This window comes from Hyla sarda, chromosome 6, assembly GCF_029499605.1.
Source record: "Hyla sarda isolate aHylSar1 chromosome 6, aHylSar1.hap1, whole genome shotgun sequence".
NCBI classification, from domain to species: Eukaryota; Metazoa; Chordata; class Amphibia; order Anura; family Hylidae; genus Hyla; species Hyla sarda.
In genome coordinates, this window is record NC_079194.1 from 70841631 (window position 1) to 70855795 (window position 14165).

General features: G+C 45.0%; 1 protein-coding gene across 1 annotated transcript; it reads left to right on the top strand.

Annotated features, from left to right (window-relative positions):
- The first annotated feature begins 9734 nt into the window (after positions 1-9734).
- On the top strand, positions 9735-13728 carry LOC130277435 (t-SNARE domain-containing protein 1-like). Its single transcript, XM_056528106.1, has 3 exons — positions 9735-9755; positions 10837-11170; positions 12992-13728. Exons 1-3 carry the CDS (start codon positions 9735-9737, stop codon positions 13726-13728), a joined length of 1092 nt encoding a protein of 363 aa, XP_056384081.1.
- Positions 13729-14165: the final 437 nt, after the last annotated feature.

The window sequence follows — 14165 nt, forward strand, 5'->3', positions numbered from 1 at the left end:
AAAAATAAACATATATGGTATCACCGCGTGCGGAAATGTCCAAATTATAAAAATATATCATTAATTAAACCGCTCGGTCAATGGCGTGCGCGCAAAAAAATTCCAAAGTCCAAAACAGTGCATTTTTGGTCACTTTTTATATCATTTAAAATAAGTCCTATCAATGCAAAAATGGTACCGTTAAAAACTTCAGATCACGGCGCAAAAAATGAGCCCTCATACCGCCCCATACACGGAAAAATTTAAAAGTTATAGGGGTCAGAAGATGACAATTTTAAACGTATTAATTTTCCTGCATGTAGTTATGATTTTTACAGAAGTCTGACAAAATCAAACCTATATAAGTAGGGTATCATTTTAATTGTATGGACCTACAGAATAAAGATAAGGTGTCATTTTTACCGAAAAATGTACTACGTAGAAACGGAAGCCCCCAAAAGTTACAAAACGGCGTTTTTTTTTTCAATTTTGTTGCACAATGATTTTTTTTCCATTTCACCGTAGATTTTTGGGCAAAATGACTGACGTCATTACAAAGTAGAATTGGTGGCGCAAAAAATAAGCCATCATATGGATTTTTAGGTGCAAAATTGAAAGAGTTATGATTTTTTTAAAGGCAAGGAGCAAAAGACGAAAATGCAAAAACGGAAAAAACCCTGGTCCTTAAGGGGTGAAATGCGGATCGCAGCAGATCATTTTGGAGATCTGCTGTGATCCGCATTACATCAGTGCCCCCCCAATTTTACCCGTTCCCGCAGAATGACATATATAAATGTCATGATGTGCAGGTAGTTCGCGCATCATGACATTTATAAATGTCATGCAGTTAACCCGGCGATGCGCGGCATCGCACGGGTTAACTGGCAGAAGTCCCGCTGTTATTAGCGAGGGACAACTTCTTCAAGCCCCCCCAGGACCATCTGTGGATGGTCCTGGTCAGCGATCATTGTGGTTGGTCCCTGTGGACCAATCACAGTGATCGCTGACTGTGGGGGGTTAAAGTTCAGATCCCCCGCTCTTCCCGCCCCTAGAAGTCAGGCAGGGCGGGGGAAGAGGATCCCGGGAGCTGCGGGGGGCCGCGGCACATACCTGCTGTGGGACAGGAGGGTACAGCAAGGACCGGGGACCGTCTAGAAGGCAGCTGCGGCAGGTAAGTGGAAACAGCAGTGAAGATCGCCATAAAGTGATATTAACTGCTGCTTCTAGGAGTTTCAAAACTACAACTCCCAGCATGCCCAGACAGCCCAGACAGCCTTTCACTGTGCAGTGGTCTTCAATCTGTGCTCTTCCAGATTTTGCAAAACTACAACTCTCAGCATGCCCAGACAGTCCAGGCATGCTGGGAGCTGTAGTTCTGCAACATCTGACCCTTCAGATGTTGCCGAACTACAACTTCCAGCATGTCTGGGCAGTCTGGGTATGCTTGAAGTTGAAGTTTTGCAACAGCTGGAGGCACGCAGGTTGGGAAACACTGAGTTTTCCAACCAGTGTGCCTCCAGTGGTTGCAAAACTACAACTCCCAGCATGCTCAGACAGCCGAAGGGCATGCTGGGAGTTGTAGTTTTGCAACAACTGGAGGAGAACAGTTGGCAGACCGCTAAGTAGTGGTGTCCAAACAGTAGCCCTCCAGATGTTGCAAAACTTCAACTCCAAGCATGCCCAGACTGCCCAGGCATGCTGTGAGTTGTAGTTTGGCAACATCTGAAGGGCCAGGTGTTACAGAACTACAACTCCCAGTATGTATGGACTGCCTGGGCATGCCGGCAGTTGTAGTTTTGCAACAACTGGAGTCACACTGGTTGGGAAACATTGTCTGTTTCCTAACTCAGTGTTTCCCTACCTGTGTGCCTCCAGCTGTTGCAAAACTATAACTCCCAGCATGCACTGACAAACCGTACATGCTGGGAGTTGTAGTTTGGCAACTGCTGGAGGCACACGGGTTGGGAAACACTGAGTTAAGTAACAAACTCTCAGTGTTTTGCAACCTGTGTGCCTCCAGCTGTTGCTTACGTGAATGCGGAAGACTACGTCAGATTCAGTGGACTGCGACGATGACCAGCGTTTTTTATTTTTTTTATTTCAATAAAATGGTTAAAGAGGGCTGTGGGGGAGTGATTTTTTTTTAAATAAAATGTTTTTTCAATGTGTCCGTGTTTTTCATAATTACATTTTCAGGGTTAATAGTGGAAGCTGTCTTATAGACAGAATCCATTACTAAGAAAGGGCTTAGCGTTAGCCCCCAAAACAGCTAACGCTAACCCCCAATTATTACCCCGCTACCCACCACCCTAGGGTACCAACAGGCCGGTACCAACAGGCCCGGTGCATCAAAAAAGGCGTTCCTCGGCCTAGGCTGTAACAGGCTGGCGTCATTTAGGCTGGGGAGGGCCAGTAACAATGGTCCTCGCCCACCCTGGTAACGTCAGGCTGTTGCTGCTTGGTTGGTATCTGGCTGATATTAAAAATAGGGGGAACCCTAAGCGTTTTTTTTTTTTAATAAATAAAAAAAAGTGTGTGGTTCCCTCATTTTTTCAGTATCAGCCAGATACCAACCAAGCAGCAATAGCCTGACGTTACCAGAGTGGGCGAGGACCATTGTTACTGGCCCTCCCCAGCCTAAATAACGCCAGCCTGTTACCGCCTAGGCGTGCCATTTTTGATGCTCCGGGCCTGTTGGTAGCGGCTCTTCCTGGAAACCCTATGGCGGTGGGTACCAGGGTAATAATTGGGGGTTAGCATTAGCTGTTTTGGGGGCTAACGCTAAGCCCTAGCTTAGTAATGGATTCTGTCTACAAGATGCCTTCCACTACTAAGCCTGAAAATTTTATTATGAAAAACACAACACAATGAAAAAAAAATTTTATTTAAAAAAACTCCCCCATAGCCCTCGTTAACCCTTTTATTGACATAAAAAAAAATTTAAATGCTGTTCTTCATCGCAAGCCACAAAATCTGACATAATCCTCCGCATTCACGTATCTAAATTTAAAAGAAAAAACTAAAATTTTGTACATTTTTTTTGTTTCCACACACCAGCAAAAATGCAATAAAAAAAACACAAGAAAAACTGACAAAATGCAGGAAAAAGCTGGGACCGTTTTTCTGGCGTTTTTTATGATGCATTCCTGGCCTCAAAGCAATAGAACAAAATCCCTACGTCCACTTTTCCTGTGAGGTAGAGAAGGAGTGTACGGTAGAGCGAGGGGGGGGGGGAGTTTCTATATTTGCACAAGATTTATCAAAAGAGTGCAACAGCCTTAGTAAATTCTGAACAAGAGTGTACAATAGACAAGCAGTGTAAAGGGGTAGAACTCTGTCTACAATAGACACATATTGATGAATTCCCCCCTATATCCTTATATGAAGGACATACCTGAGCCCGCACACCAACGCCTAGGTTCCTCAAGTGGCCCAGGACCTAACACTAACCTACCTGTGCCGTATGGGCAATACCAGGGGCTAGTGGGCAATTACAGCAGCATTAGGGCAGACTCACAGCCTGCTCCCAGGTTACCTCCAGTGTGGCTGGGCACATATACAATGGGAGGAGGGAGGCAGACTATAAACCCCACCCAAGTTGGCTGATATGTTGCCGGCCTCACAGGTGGACCTTAATGCTGCCTAGAAAGTGATCAAGGTGCATTAAATGGGGTTTATACACCTCCAAGTATAAGATTTAGCAACTGACCAGAAGGGCAGGATCTGCTCCCCCAGCATAAATGCACAACTGCATTTGAGGTTAAGCACCTCCTGCCTTTTCAGACCACGTTTTTGTTGTTGCAGAGTTACTTCTGCTAATATTTTGCTGCTGCATTTTATCATTGACAGGGTAAGTTCACATTGGACGTAGTTCTAAAAATCCAAAGCTAAATCTGCAAACATGCCACTATTGCAGATTTTCCTGTGACCCATTAAAGTCTTTGGCAGCATATGTGCAGGATATACAATAGTATTAATATACGCTTAGGCACCAATTACACACAAGAAGCCGGTGCTAGGACCGCTCGAAAATGCACCCTCTCCATAGACAGCAATGCATTTCTAAGCAGATTTCACAGAAAGAATCGACATGTGAAATCTTTCTGAGGAGTCCAGATTCTGAATTTTCACAGCAGAAATCCCGCTATGCGAAGGATGCAGCAGAATCCCATTGAAAAATGCTAAATTTAAAGACTTGTTCAATGTTCAGAATCCGTAAAGCAGCATTTCCGCTGCGGAAAAATTTGCTGAACTCTGCCATGTTGACATAGCCTTAAAGGGGTACTCTGCCCTTAGACATCTTATCCCCTATCCAAAGGATAGGGGATAAGATGTCTGATCGCAGGGTCCCACCCTTGGGGACCGCCACAATCTCCCGGATACACTCTGCATTCATTTAGAGCGTCTGGTGCAGCACCTGAGGCTCGTGAATTCACAGCTGTGCCCTGCTCATGATGTCACGGCCACGCCCCTTCAATACAAGTCTATGGGAGGAGGTGGAATGGCTGTCATGCCCCCTCCCATAGACTTGCATTGAGGGGGCATGGCTGTGATGTCAAAAGTGGGGCGTGACCGTGACGTCACGAGCCTCTTCCCCACATTTCAGTTTGCTCCGTGCACCAGATGTCTGGGGCTCCGCAGTGGCGGGACCCCCACAATCAGACATCTTATCCCCTATGCTTTGGATAGGGGATAAGAATTCTAGGGCTGGAGTACCCCTTTAAGGCTAATGTGATGTCCCAGTACAGTACATGGTCCTGTACTACCCTTAGGCCCTGTCAGGTTGAGTCCCTCAGTGACTTGGGGGCTCCCCTGCATGGTCTCCCCCTGTTGTTCCATAATGTTGTTATATCTCTTTAATGCCTAGCCAGTATCCTTATGTATATATAGAACAGAGGACCTGTGGGAGGTCTCAAGGACGTGTGAGATTGTCACATGTTATGTTGTCACATGATTTATTGTCACATGTTCTCCCAGAGAGCACCAGCTTTAACTATGACGAGTAGCTTGACCAATGGGCTTTAGTCTAGCCCACCACTATATAAAGGGGCGGCCACTACAATTCACTCTCTTCCTTTACTGAGAACCAGCAAGTACAGATCTTAGTGCAAGTGATCAGCAACTGGAAGACCCCACAAGCTACAGTCATTCCAGTAAGTCTCAAGTCTATGTCTGCTGTCACTGAATTTAGTCAAGTCCTGCAAATAGTCAAGACAATCTCAAGTCAAGTTGATTGCAAGTATATTGGTCCAGCAAGCTGTGAGGTCCTTCTGGGTCCTGGCCACCTCTCTGGAAAATCTGGCCTTAGCTGTGAAGATAATTCCATCTGTCTTATACTCAGTAAAGCCTCCGTTTCACAATAACTGGTTGTAGACTCTCATTTCACTAGTAGCAACTGGGATAGTGGAGAAACTGGGCATGTGGTCTTCCAGAACCCGAAAACCACACTGGCGTCACGAACAATAGAGGTTAATACCATCCAGCCTTTGGGGTCAATACCATCTGATCCCACGACTCACACCACTACACCCATGGTCCCGCCATACACCCATGGGTCACCACAATCTTGACGTCATGAACACCCCTTAGAAATTTGCTTATGGGCAACAGAACGCGTGGGGTTTAGGGGGCACTTGCTTTGGATACTCCTCTATCTGCCGTCCGCTGTCCACCTATACCCTGACTAATCTGTCAGATAGTAGCAGGTTGTATTGTATATTTTTAGCTAGGGCTGTTATTATGCAGGACTTCATTATTATATAGGTTGGAGTGATCTGGCATGTATGCTTATATATATGGATTATTGCAAGTGCCCTGGGTGGGGTCCCCTTGTTTTGGGTTTCCCCTCCTGTTTGTGCAGTGGCTTTTTGGTCTTTTAGATGTTTTTAAATATCTTTTCTTGCTGTAATTTTGTGTACTTAATAAACTTGATTATATTTGCATATATTTTGGGTGTGCGCTGTATTGTGTATCGCTTTTTCTCTTGGGATGTAGTGTAAGTATATGGGTACGCATGTCAGCACCCCGATATTAGATGTGTTCTGATACAGCTGAGCCTGTTTGCCTTGTTGTGTGTAGAACACTAGGGGTTAACAACATTTTGCCTCCGGGGTTAATACCATCTAATCCAACCACTCACACCGCTACACCCGTAGTCCCGCCATACACCCGTGGGTCACCACAATCTTGGCGTCACAAACACTAGGGGTTAACAACATCTTGCCTCTGGGGTTAATACGATCTGATCCCACTACTCACACCGCTACACCTGTGGTCCCGCCAGGTCCGCCATCAGGGGGGTACAACCCATACACCTGTATGGGGCCCGGAGCTTCAGGGAGCCCAGCCGGCCCTGGACCTTTTTTATTTTTTCGGCTTGTCAGTGAGTGACTGTGACTGTCACTCACTGACCGCTGGGGGCCCGCCAGACTGTGACCGGGCCTTATAATCCGGGGGGCCCGCAAGACCATGGCCCTCTCTTTCTAGGGGTGCAGGCCCCTTAAGAGTCACGGCAGGGCCGGACAGGCCAGGGGCTGATGGGAGTCGACGTGCCCCATGCAGGCATGCATGTCTACTCCAGTCACCTGACCTGTCCCTGCATGATCTCCAGTCCAGACGATCCTCCCCGTGCACAGGAGCAGCAGAAGCCTCCGCTGCACCGATCCCCGGCAGCCAGCAGGGTAGGTTAACTTGCAGGGGCAGGGGTGTTTGCAATGGTTATGAGAGGAGCGGGGGGAGAGGTGCTTGGGGTGTTATGGGGGTGCAGGGGGGAGGGGCGTGATGAGAAGTGCAGGGGGGTGATGAGAGGTGCAGGGGGGGTGATGAGAGGTGCAGTGCAGTGCAGGGGGGTGATGAGAGGTGCAGGGGGGTGATAGGAGCAGGGGGGGTGATGAAAGGTGCAGGGGGTGATAGGAGCAGGGGGGGTGATGAGAGGTGCAGGGGGGGTGATGAGAGGTGCAGAGGGGTGATGAGAGGTGCAGGGGGGTGATGAGAGGTGCAGGGGGTGATTAGAGGTGCAAGGGGGGGTAATGAGAGGTGCAGGGGGGACATGAGAGGTGCAGTGCAGGGTGGGTGATGAGAGGTGCAGGGGGGTGATGAAAGGTGCAGGGGGGGTGATGAGAGGTGCAGTGCAGGGGGGGTGATGAGATGTGCAGGGGGGGATGAAAGGTGCAGGGGAGTGATGAGAGGTGCAGGGGAGTGATGAGAGGTGCAGGGGAGTGATGAGAGGTGCAGGGGGGTGATAGGTGCAGGGGGTGATGAGAGGTGCAAGGGGAGTTATGGGGGTGATGAGAGGTGCAGGGGGGTGATAGGAGCAGGGGGGGTGATGAGAGGTGCAGGGGGGTGATGAGAGGTGCAGGGGGGTGATGAGAGGTGCAGGGGGTGATGAGAGGTGCAAGGGGGGGTAATGAGAGGTGCAGGGGGGACATGAGAGGTGCAGTGCAGGGTGGGTGATGAGAGGTGCAGGGGGGTGATGAAAGGTGCAGGGGGGGTGATGAGAGGTGCAGTGCAGGGGGGGTGATGAGATGTGCAGGGGGGGTGATGAAAGGTGCAGGGGGGATGAAAGGTGCAGGGGGGGTGATAGGTGCAGGGGAGTGATGAGAGGTGCAGGGGAGTGATGAGAGGTGCAGGGGGGTGATAGGTGCAGGGGGTGATGAGAGGTGCAAGGGGAGTTATGGGGGTGATGAGAGGTGCAGGGGGGTTATGGGGGTGATGAAATGTGCAGGGGGGTTATGGGGGTGATGAGGAGAGGTGCGGGGGGTTATAGTAATGATGAGGAGAGGTTTGGTGGGGGTGATGAGGAGTGATGAGGACACAGAGGATAAGAGGGGGTGTATATGTATATATGATGTATATGCATGTATGGCAGTTTGATATTCAGGATACAGTGTATGGCAGTATTATATTTGGTGAATACAGTGTATAGCAGTATTATATTTAGTGGGTATAGTGTATAGCAGTATTATATTCAGGGTACAGTGTATGGCAGTCTTCTATTCAGGGTACAGTGTGTGGCAGGATTATATTTAGTGGATACAGTGTACAGCAGTATTATATTCAGGGTGTAGTGTATAGCAGTATTATATTCAGGTTACAGCGTGTGGCAGTATTATATTTAGTGGGTATAGTGTATAGCAGTATTATATTCAGGTTACAGTGTATGGCAGTATTATATTCAGGGTACAGTGTATGGGAGTATTATATTCAGGGTACAGTGTGTGGTAGTATTATATTCAGGGTACAGTGTATGACAGCATTATATTCAGGGTACAGTGTGGGGCAGTATTTTATTTAGGGTACACTTGGCAAGGTTATAATGATTACTGTCTTCATGCAGAGGATGAGGTTCTGCTGACAAAGTGAGGAGCCAATGATGTCTGGATGTCAGACTCTGCAGAGAAGATGGAGCTGGAGGAAGACCTGGTCTCTGGACCAGATGAAGAAGAAAAGATAACAGAGAAGATATCACTCAAGTCAGGAGACGTCACTCAGGTCACTGATATCATTGTGTGTTCTCCTGACTGTCCCATCAGAGCTGTAGTCACTTGTAAGTTCTGCAGTGATGATGGGTATAACTGTGTCCAATCTGTGTCTCTCCAGCTGTTACAAAACTACAACTCCCATAATGCCTGAGGCTCTCCAGACATGCTGGGAGTTTTAGCTTTCCAACAGCTGGAGAACCACTTCAACTGAGGTGATCGGTGGGGGTCTCAGCAGTCGGACCCCCACCAAAAAAAATGGGCGGCTTATTCTTAAATGCCCGTGCGGTGCTGTATAACACTGTGCTATTAAAGGAGTTTTCTGGGAAAAAATTACTTATCCCCCTATCCAAGGATAGGGGATAAGATATAGATCGCAGGGGGGTCGAAGCGCTGGGACCCCCTGCGATCTCCTGCACGGGGCCCCGGCAGTTTGCTGGAAGCTGACGTTTGTACACCACAGTAAGCCGCGGCTGGCGCACCCCCTCCATGTATCTCTAAGGGGTACATTAAGGGGCGTGTCAGCCGGTGCTCCGTGCGGGTACGGCATGTACCCCTTTCCAGCCGAGATAGCAAGGGGCCCAATGCTCTGACCCCGCACAATCTATAACTTATCTCCTATCCTTGGATAGAGGATAAGTTATTTTTTACCAGGCAACTCCTTAAATAGCACAATGTTATACAACACCGCACTCTGTTCTAATCTAATTAGAAATATATATATCTAGAAAATAAAATAAAAATGGCGGGCAGGCCCTGGGAGGGGGGGGGGAGCCCAGGCCTTGAGCTGTGTAAGGGGCCCCGGAATTTCTGATGGCAGCCCTGGGTCCCGCCATACACCCTTGGGTCACCACACTAAGGGGGGCATGTATCAATGTTGGTGTATAATAGATTGAAATGTAGACGTTTTCAGGTGGTGCAAATTTGGCGCAATTGCGCCAAATTTACCATTTTAGCGCAAGGCCCTTGATAAATTGGGCTGAAAGGTCACAATTGATCCAAGGTGGACAAGAGTGGAAGTTGCCTTGCAAAACGGTCTATCCTGCATCAAGGTATGTTGGTCTATTCAGTGATACATGTCTGTTGTTCCCAAGGCATTTTCTTTATATTAAGGTTGTTGTTTCTGCATTTTCCTTTAACATTTAGATAATGTCCCAGGAGATTGCAGAGGATTTATCCTTCGCAGGAGATACTAGTGCACCTGGTCCCTCTAATGTGTGTGTTTATAATACTCGTCGTTTAGGGTATAGCAAGCATAAAAACTTTTCCCAGCGCGAAATGTTGGTTTTGGTTGAAGAGGTATGTGTTAATCTTTTTTGTGTTTAAAATTTGTTTGTCATTCGTCGTGTTTGATTTTTCATTTTGGTGTGATTGATATTGTAGGATATAGTATTTTCTTTGGAAACTAGACTTTTTCTTTGTTTTGCTAACATTCAATGCTGCTTGTGGTTAAAGCTAGTATTTATTGCAGTCTTCTTGAAACTGGGGCCCTCCCGATGTTCTCCAACTACAATTCCCAGCATGGCCGTACATCTGTTGGCTGTCTGGCCATGCCTGGAGTTAGTTTTTTTTGCAACATCTGGAGGGCCCCAGTTTGAAGCCCGCTGCTTTCTTGTTTGTTAACCTATTTGTTCTTGTTTTATGTTAAATGTTGTCCACATAGACTTGGTAGTGTTTTAATATGTGTGTGCTTTCTACACCTGTACGTCTCATATTATAAGTTACATTGTGTTATCTAATACCCCAGGACCATTAAAGTATATGTGTTTTGATGGGTATTTTACACAGTGTTATTGATTTGTAACAAAAGCATGATGGCCCTGGTTGCACTCTTAAAAATATGCTGCCTTCAATCTGGCCAATCAATTATCTCCGGTTCCAAATCCCTTAGAGCCTGTACACATGTGCTTGCTGTGTGTCTGATTTTAGCTAGTTAGCTTGTAGGCACATTGGTGGAGATTTATCCAAACCTGGGCAGAGGAAGAGTGGTGCTGTTGCCCCTGGCAACCAATAAGAAAGCTTACTTCATTTTTCATAGGCATCTTCAAAACTCCAAGAAGCAATCTGCTTGGATGCTATGGGCAACTGCCCTACTCTTCATCTACACAAGTGTTGCTAAATCTCAACCATTTTGCTTTTCTAGCTTTGGAACAATTGTAACTATCTATCTTGTTAAGTTCCCTTAAAAGCAAGACTTGTGTGAACATAAGCTTTTAGGTGTTCATTACCTATCTTTTTTTTAGCCATATTCCTTACCCACATTTGCCCATTTTTTTTTTTTTTTTTTTGGGTCTGGTTTAGTTTGTTTTTTTGGTTGGTGGTTAATTCAAATGTATTGCAGATTGTAATCTTAATGACAATTTTTTTTTTTTTTTTGTAGGTTGTTTTGCAATTTGACGACCTGTTTGTAAATAAGTCACAAACGACTCTTGGTTTTCGGAATAATCTGTGGAAGGAAGTTCTCGTTTGTGTCAATGCAGTTGGAGTGGATAAGAGGAATGTGGGGCAAATAAAAAAAAAATGGAATGACTTGCGAAGCCAAGTTAAAAAAAAAATGGGTATTTTAACCAGGAAAAGGCGAGGAACTTCTGTTGTTCCTCATGTTAACATACAATTTAGCACCATGGAGGAACTGGTCAGAAAAACTTTTGCCACTGAACAAATAGAAGGGGTTGCTGATCTGGATGTGATGGCTTTAGCACACCAGAGGCATGGTGAGTTATTTCCTATTTGTTCTCTGCTTCTCATCTAAATTGCTGGTGAGCGCGCCCCCTCCCGTAGGCTTGCATTGAGGGGCGGAGCACGACGTCACACGGGGGCAGAGGTGTGACGTCACACGCTGCCGGCCTTGTAGTCGCCCGTAATCAGAGTCGGAGACAACCCGCTGCGGAGACTGATTACAAACAGGGTGCCGCGGGCATGATCACGGACGTCCCCAGCTGCAGGACTCCCGCAATCAGGCATCTTATCCCCTATCCTTTGGATAGTGTAAAAGATGTGTAAGCACCGGAATACCCCTTTAATGTTGGCATCTTCGTAGTCAAATGTTAAAGGGGTACTCCCCTGGAATTTTTCTTAATTTTTTTTAAGTAATCAACTGGTGTCAGGAAGTTAAAGGGGTTATCCTGGAAAAAACTTTTTTTATATATATCAACTGGCTCCAGAAAGTTAAACAGATTTGTAAATTACTTCTATTAAATAAATCTTAATCCTTTCAGTACTTATGAGCTTCTGAAGTTAAGGTTGTTCTTTTCTGTCTAAATCCTCTCTGATGACACCTGTCTCGGGAAACGCTCAGTCTAGAAGAGGTTTGCTATGGGGATTTGCTTCTAAACTTGGCGTTTCCCGAGACAGGAGTCATCAGAGAGGATTTAGACAGAAAAGAACAACCTTAACTTCAGAAGCTCATAAGTACTGAAAGGATTAAGATTTTTGAATAGAAGTAATTTACAAATCTGTTTAACTTTCTGGAACCAGTTGATATATATCTAAAAAAAAAAAAATTCCTGGAATAACCCTTTAAATAGATTGGTAAATGACTTCTCTCCAAAAATCTTGACCCTTCCAGTACTTATCAGCTGCTGTCTAAAACCAATACATTTTTCGTTTAGTTTTTTTGGTCTGACAACATTGCTCTCTAATGACACCCCTGTCCGTGTCAGGAACCAGTTGATTCAAAATATAAAAAAATCTAAATGTTTTCCAGTGGAGTGCCCCTTTAATGCTCATGCAAACATTTGCAAAAACAGTGTCGTAATACACAAATGGCTTCTCCAACATGTTGTAGTCTATTTTGCCAAACGTGTAACCCTCTAAATTGTGAGTTGCCCATAGCAAACAATCACAGACATTATTTAAGTTTAAAATAGGCGTGTGACAAATCACTACAGTGGTCTGTTTTTGACCCCCCAAGAAAATGTCCTCATTTAGCTTGGGTCAGGTATTTGCTAATCTCCCCCCTTGTGTTCTCCAAAATTGTGGACACAAAGTCAAATTTTCAATTAACCTTTATTAAGTCTGTTAAAATATAAATGATGATTTTGCAAAATGTAACACAAACACACCTAAAGTCCGTAAACCCAAGTGAAAAGATTATTTCTAAACATTTAACGTACTGGTGCACCAAAGTAAAACTCACGACATGTGTGATCTCCAAATTCAGACATACTACAACATATATGTTACAATAAGGGCTCCTCACTATGCACATACCAAAGTGTGTTACATACCTGATATCCCCTTAACAAACACTTAGGGGGAGATTGGACAAAACCTGTCCCGCAAAAAGTGGCTGACTTGCCAATAGCAACCAATCAGCTTGCTTCTTTCACGTTTAACAAGACCTTGGCAAAATGAAAGAAGCAATCTGCTTGTTTGCTATGGGCAACTCAGCAACTTTGCCTCTGGACAGGTTTTTACTAAGCTCCCCCACTGGGCATATATATTGCGTTACGGTTATTACTGCTGTCCTTTTTTGTACTAACTCTTTTTAGTGTTCATAATTTTTTTTTTTTGGGTGTTGTTCTTTGGAGAAGACAATACTTCACCGATAGCACCACCAGTTGAGGAGCCCGAAAGACCAGCTGATCAACCACCAACTGCGGACATAGCACAGGAGACAATTCCCCAAGAAATTGAGACTGGGTCAATTGAGGAAGATATCAACAATGACATAGGGTTCACTCCAGCTCAAACTCGGTTCTTAAATGATTATACTGAGCGAAACCAGGCAAATCTTAAGGTGATTGCTAACGCTGTCGTAAATATTGATCATTCCTTGAAAGTAATGTGTCAACTCTATGCCCAAAGTCTACAAAGCCAAGGTGTCAGCCAAGTAGCAGTTGACCCACCCACCATTGTTAACATTAATGTTGAGACACATCCAAGCACTAGTTTGGGTAGTGTGTCACCACAACCTGCCTCATTAAACTTGTCTGTTGAAGGAGATGTGGCCTCAACCTCATCAGGGCTCACTTTACATTCGGTTTCAAATTATTCTGGTTTATTCCCCCGGTCTCGCTCATTAACACCAAACATAAATACTCTGTCAGATTTATTTGCTCAATCCCCTCCTCAGTCCTCAGTTCTAGATTTGTCCACACACAGGGTAACATGCCCCACACCACCAGTTCTTGCCTCACAACAGACCAATAATCCTTCCTCTACTAGGGCTGAATATTTGATGGATGTCAAAACAGAAATGGGGTCAGTTCTCTGTAGTTCCCTTCCACCTAAAAAAAGGCTAAAATCTTTTCCAAATTTTGATTGTTAGCTAACAATTTGTTTGTGTTTACATCTAGTTGTTGTGGACTTGTTCTAGTTTGCTTTAAAAAAAGGCGTAGATTATGTCCCTTTAAACATGACTACCTATCCCACGTGCATTTTTGTTTTTCTTGGAAATTTAGTTAATTTTCTTATTTTTGAAAATTTTACCAACATGTATAAGACAGAAAGGCATCTTCCTCCTTTTTTTTTTTTGGTTTTTGCTTCCATAAATGTGAAACAATCGCACAAACATATAACTGCTATGTTTTTTTTTTTGGCGAATATAATACCATATGTAAATATATACAGATATGTACAACTCTAATCTGATTTGAGTCTTAACTTGTGTGGTGTGTTATTTTTTTGAGAAAAGATAAATAATTAAAACAAATGTGTGGGAAGGTAAACTCCTTAGTATAATATCCAGGTTTACTTAATTGTCTC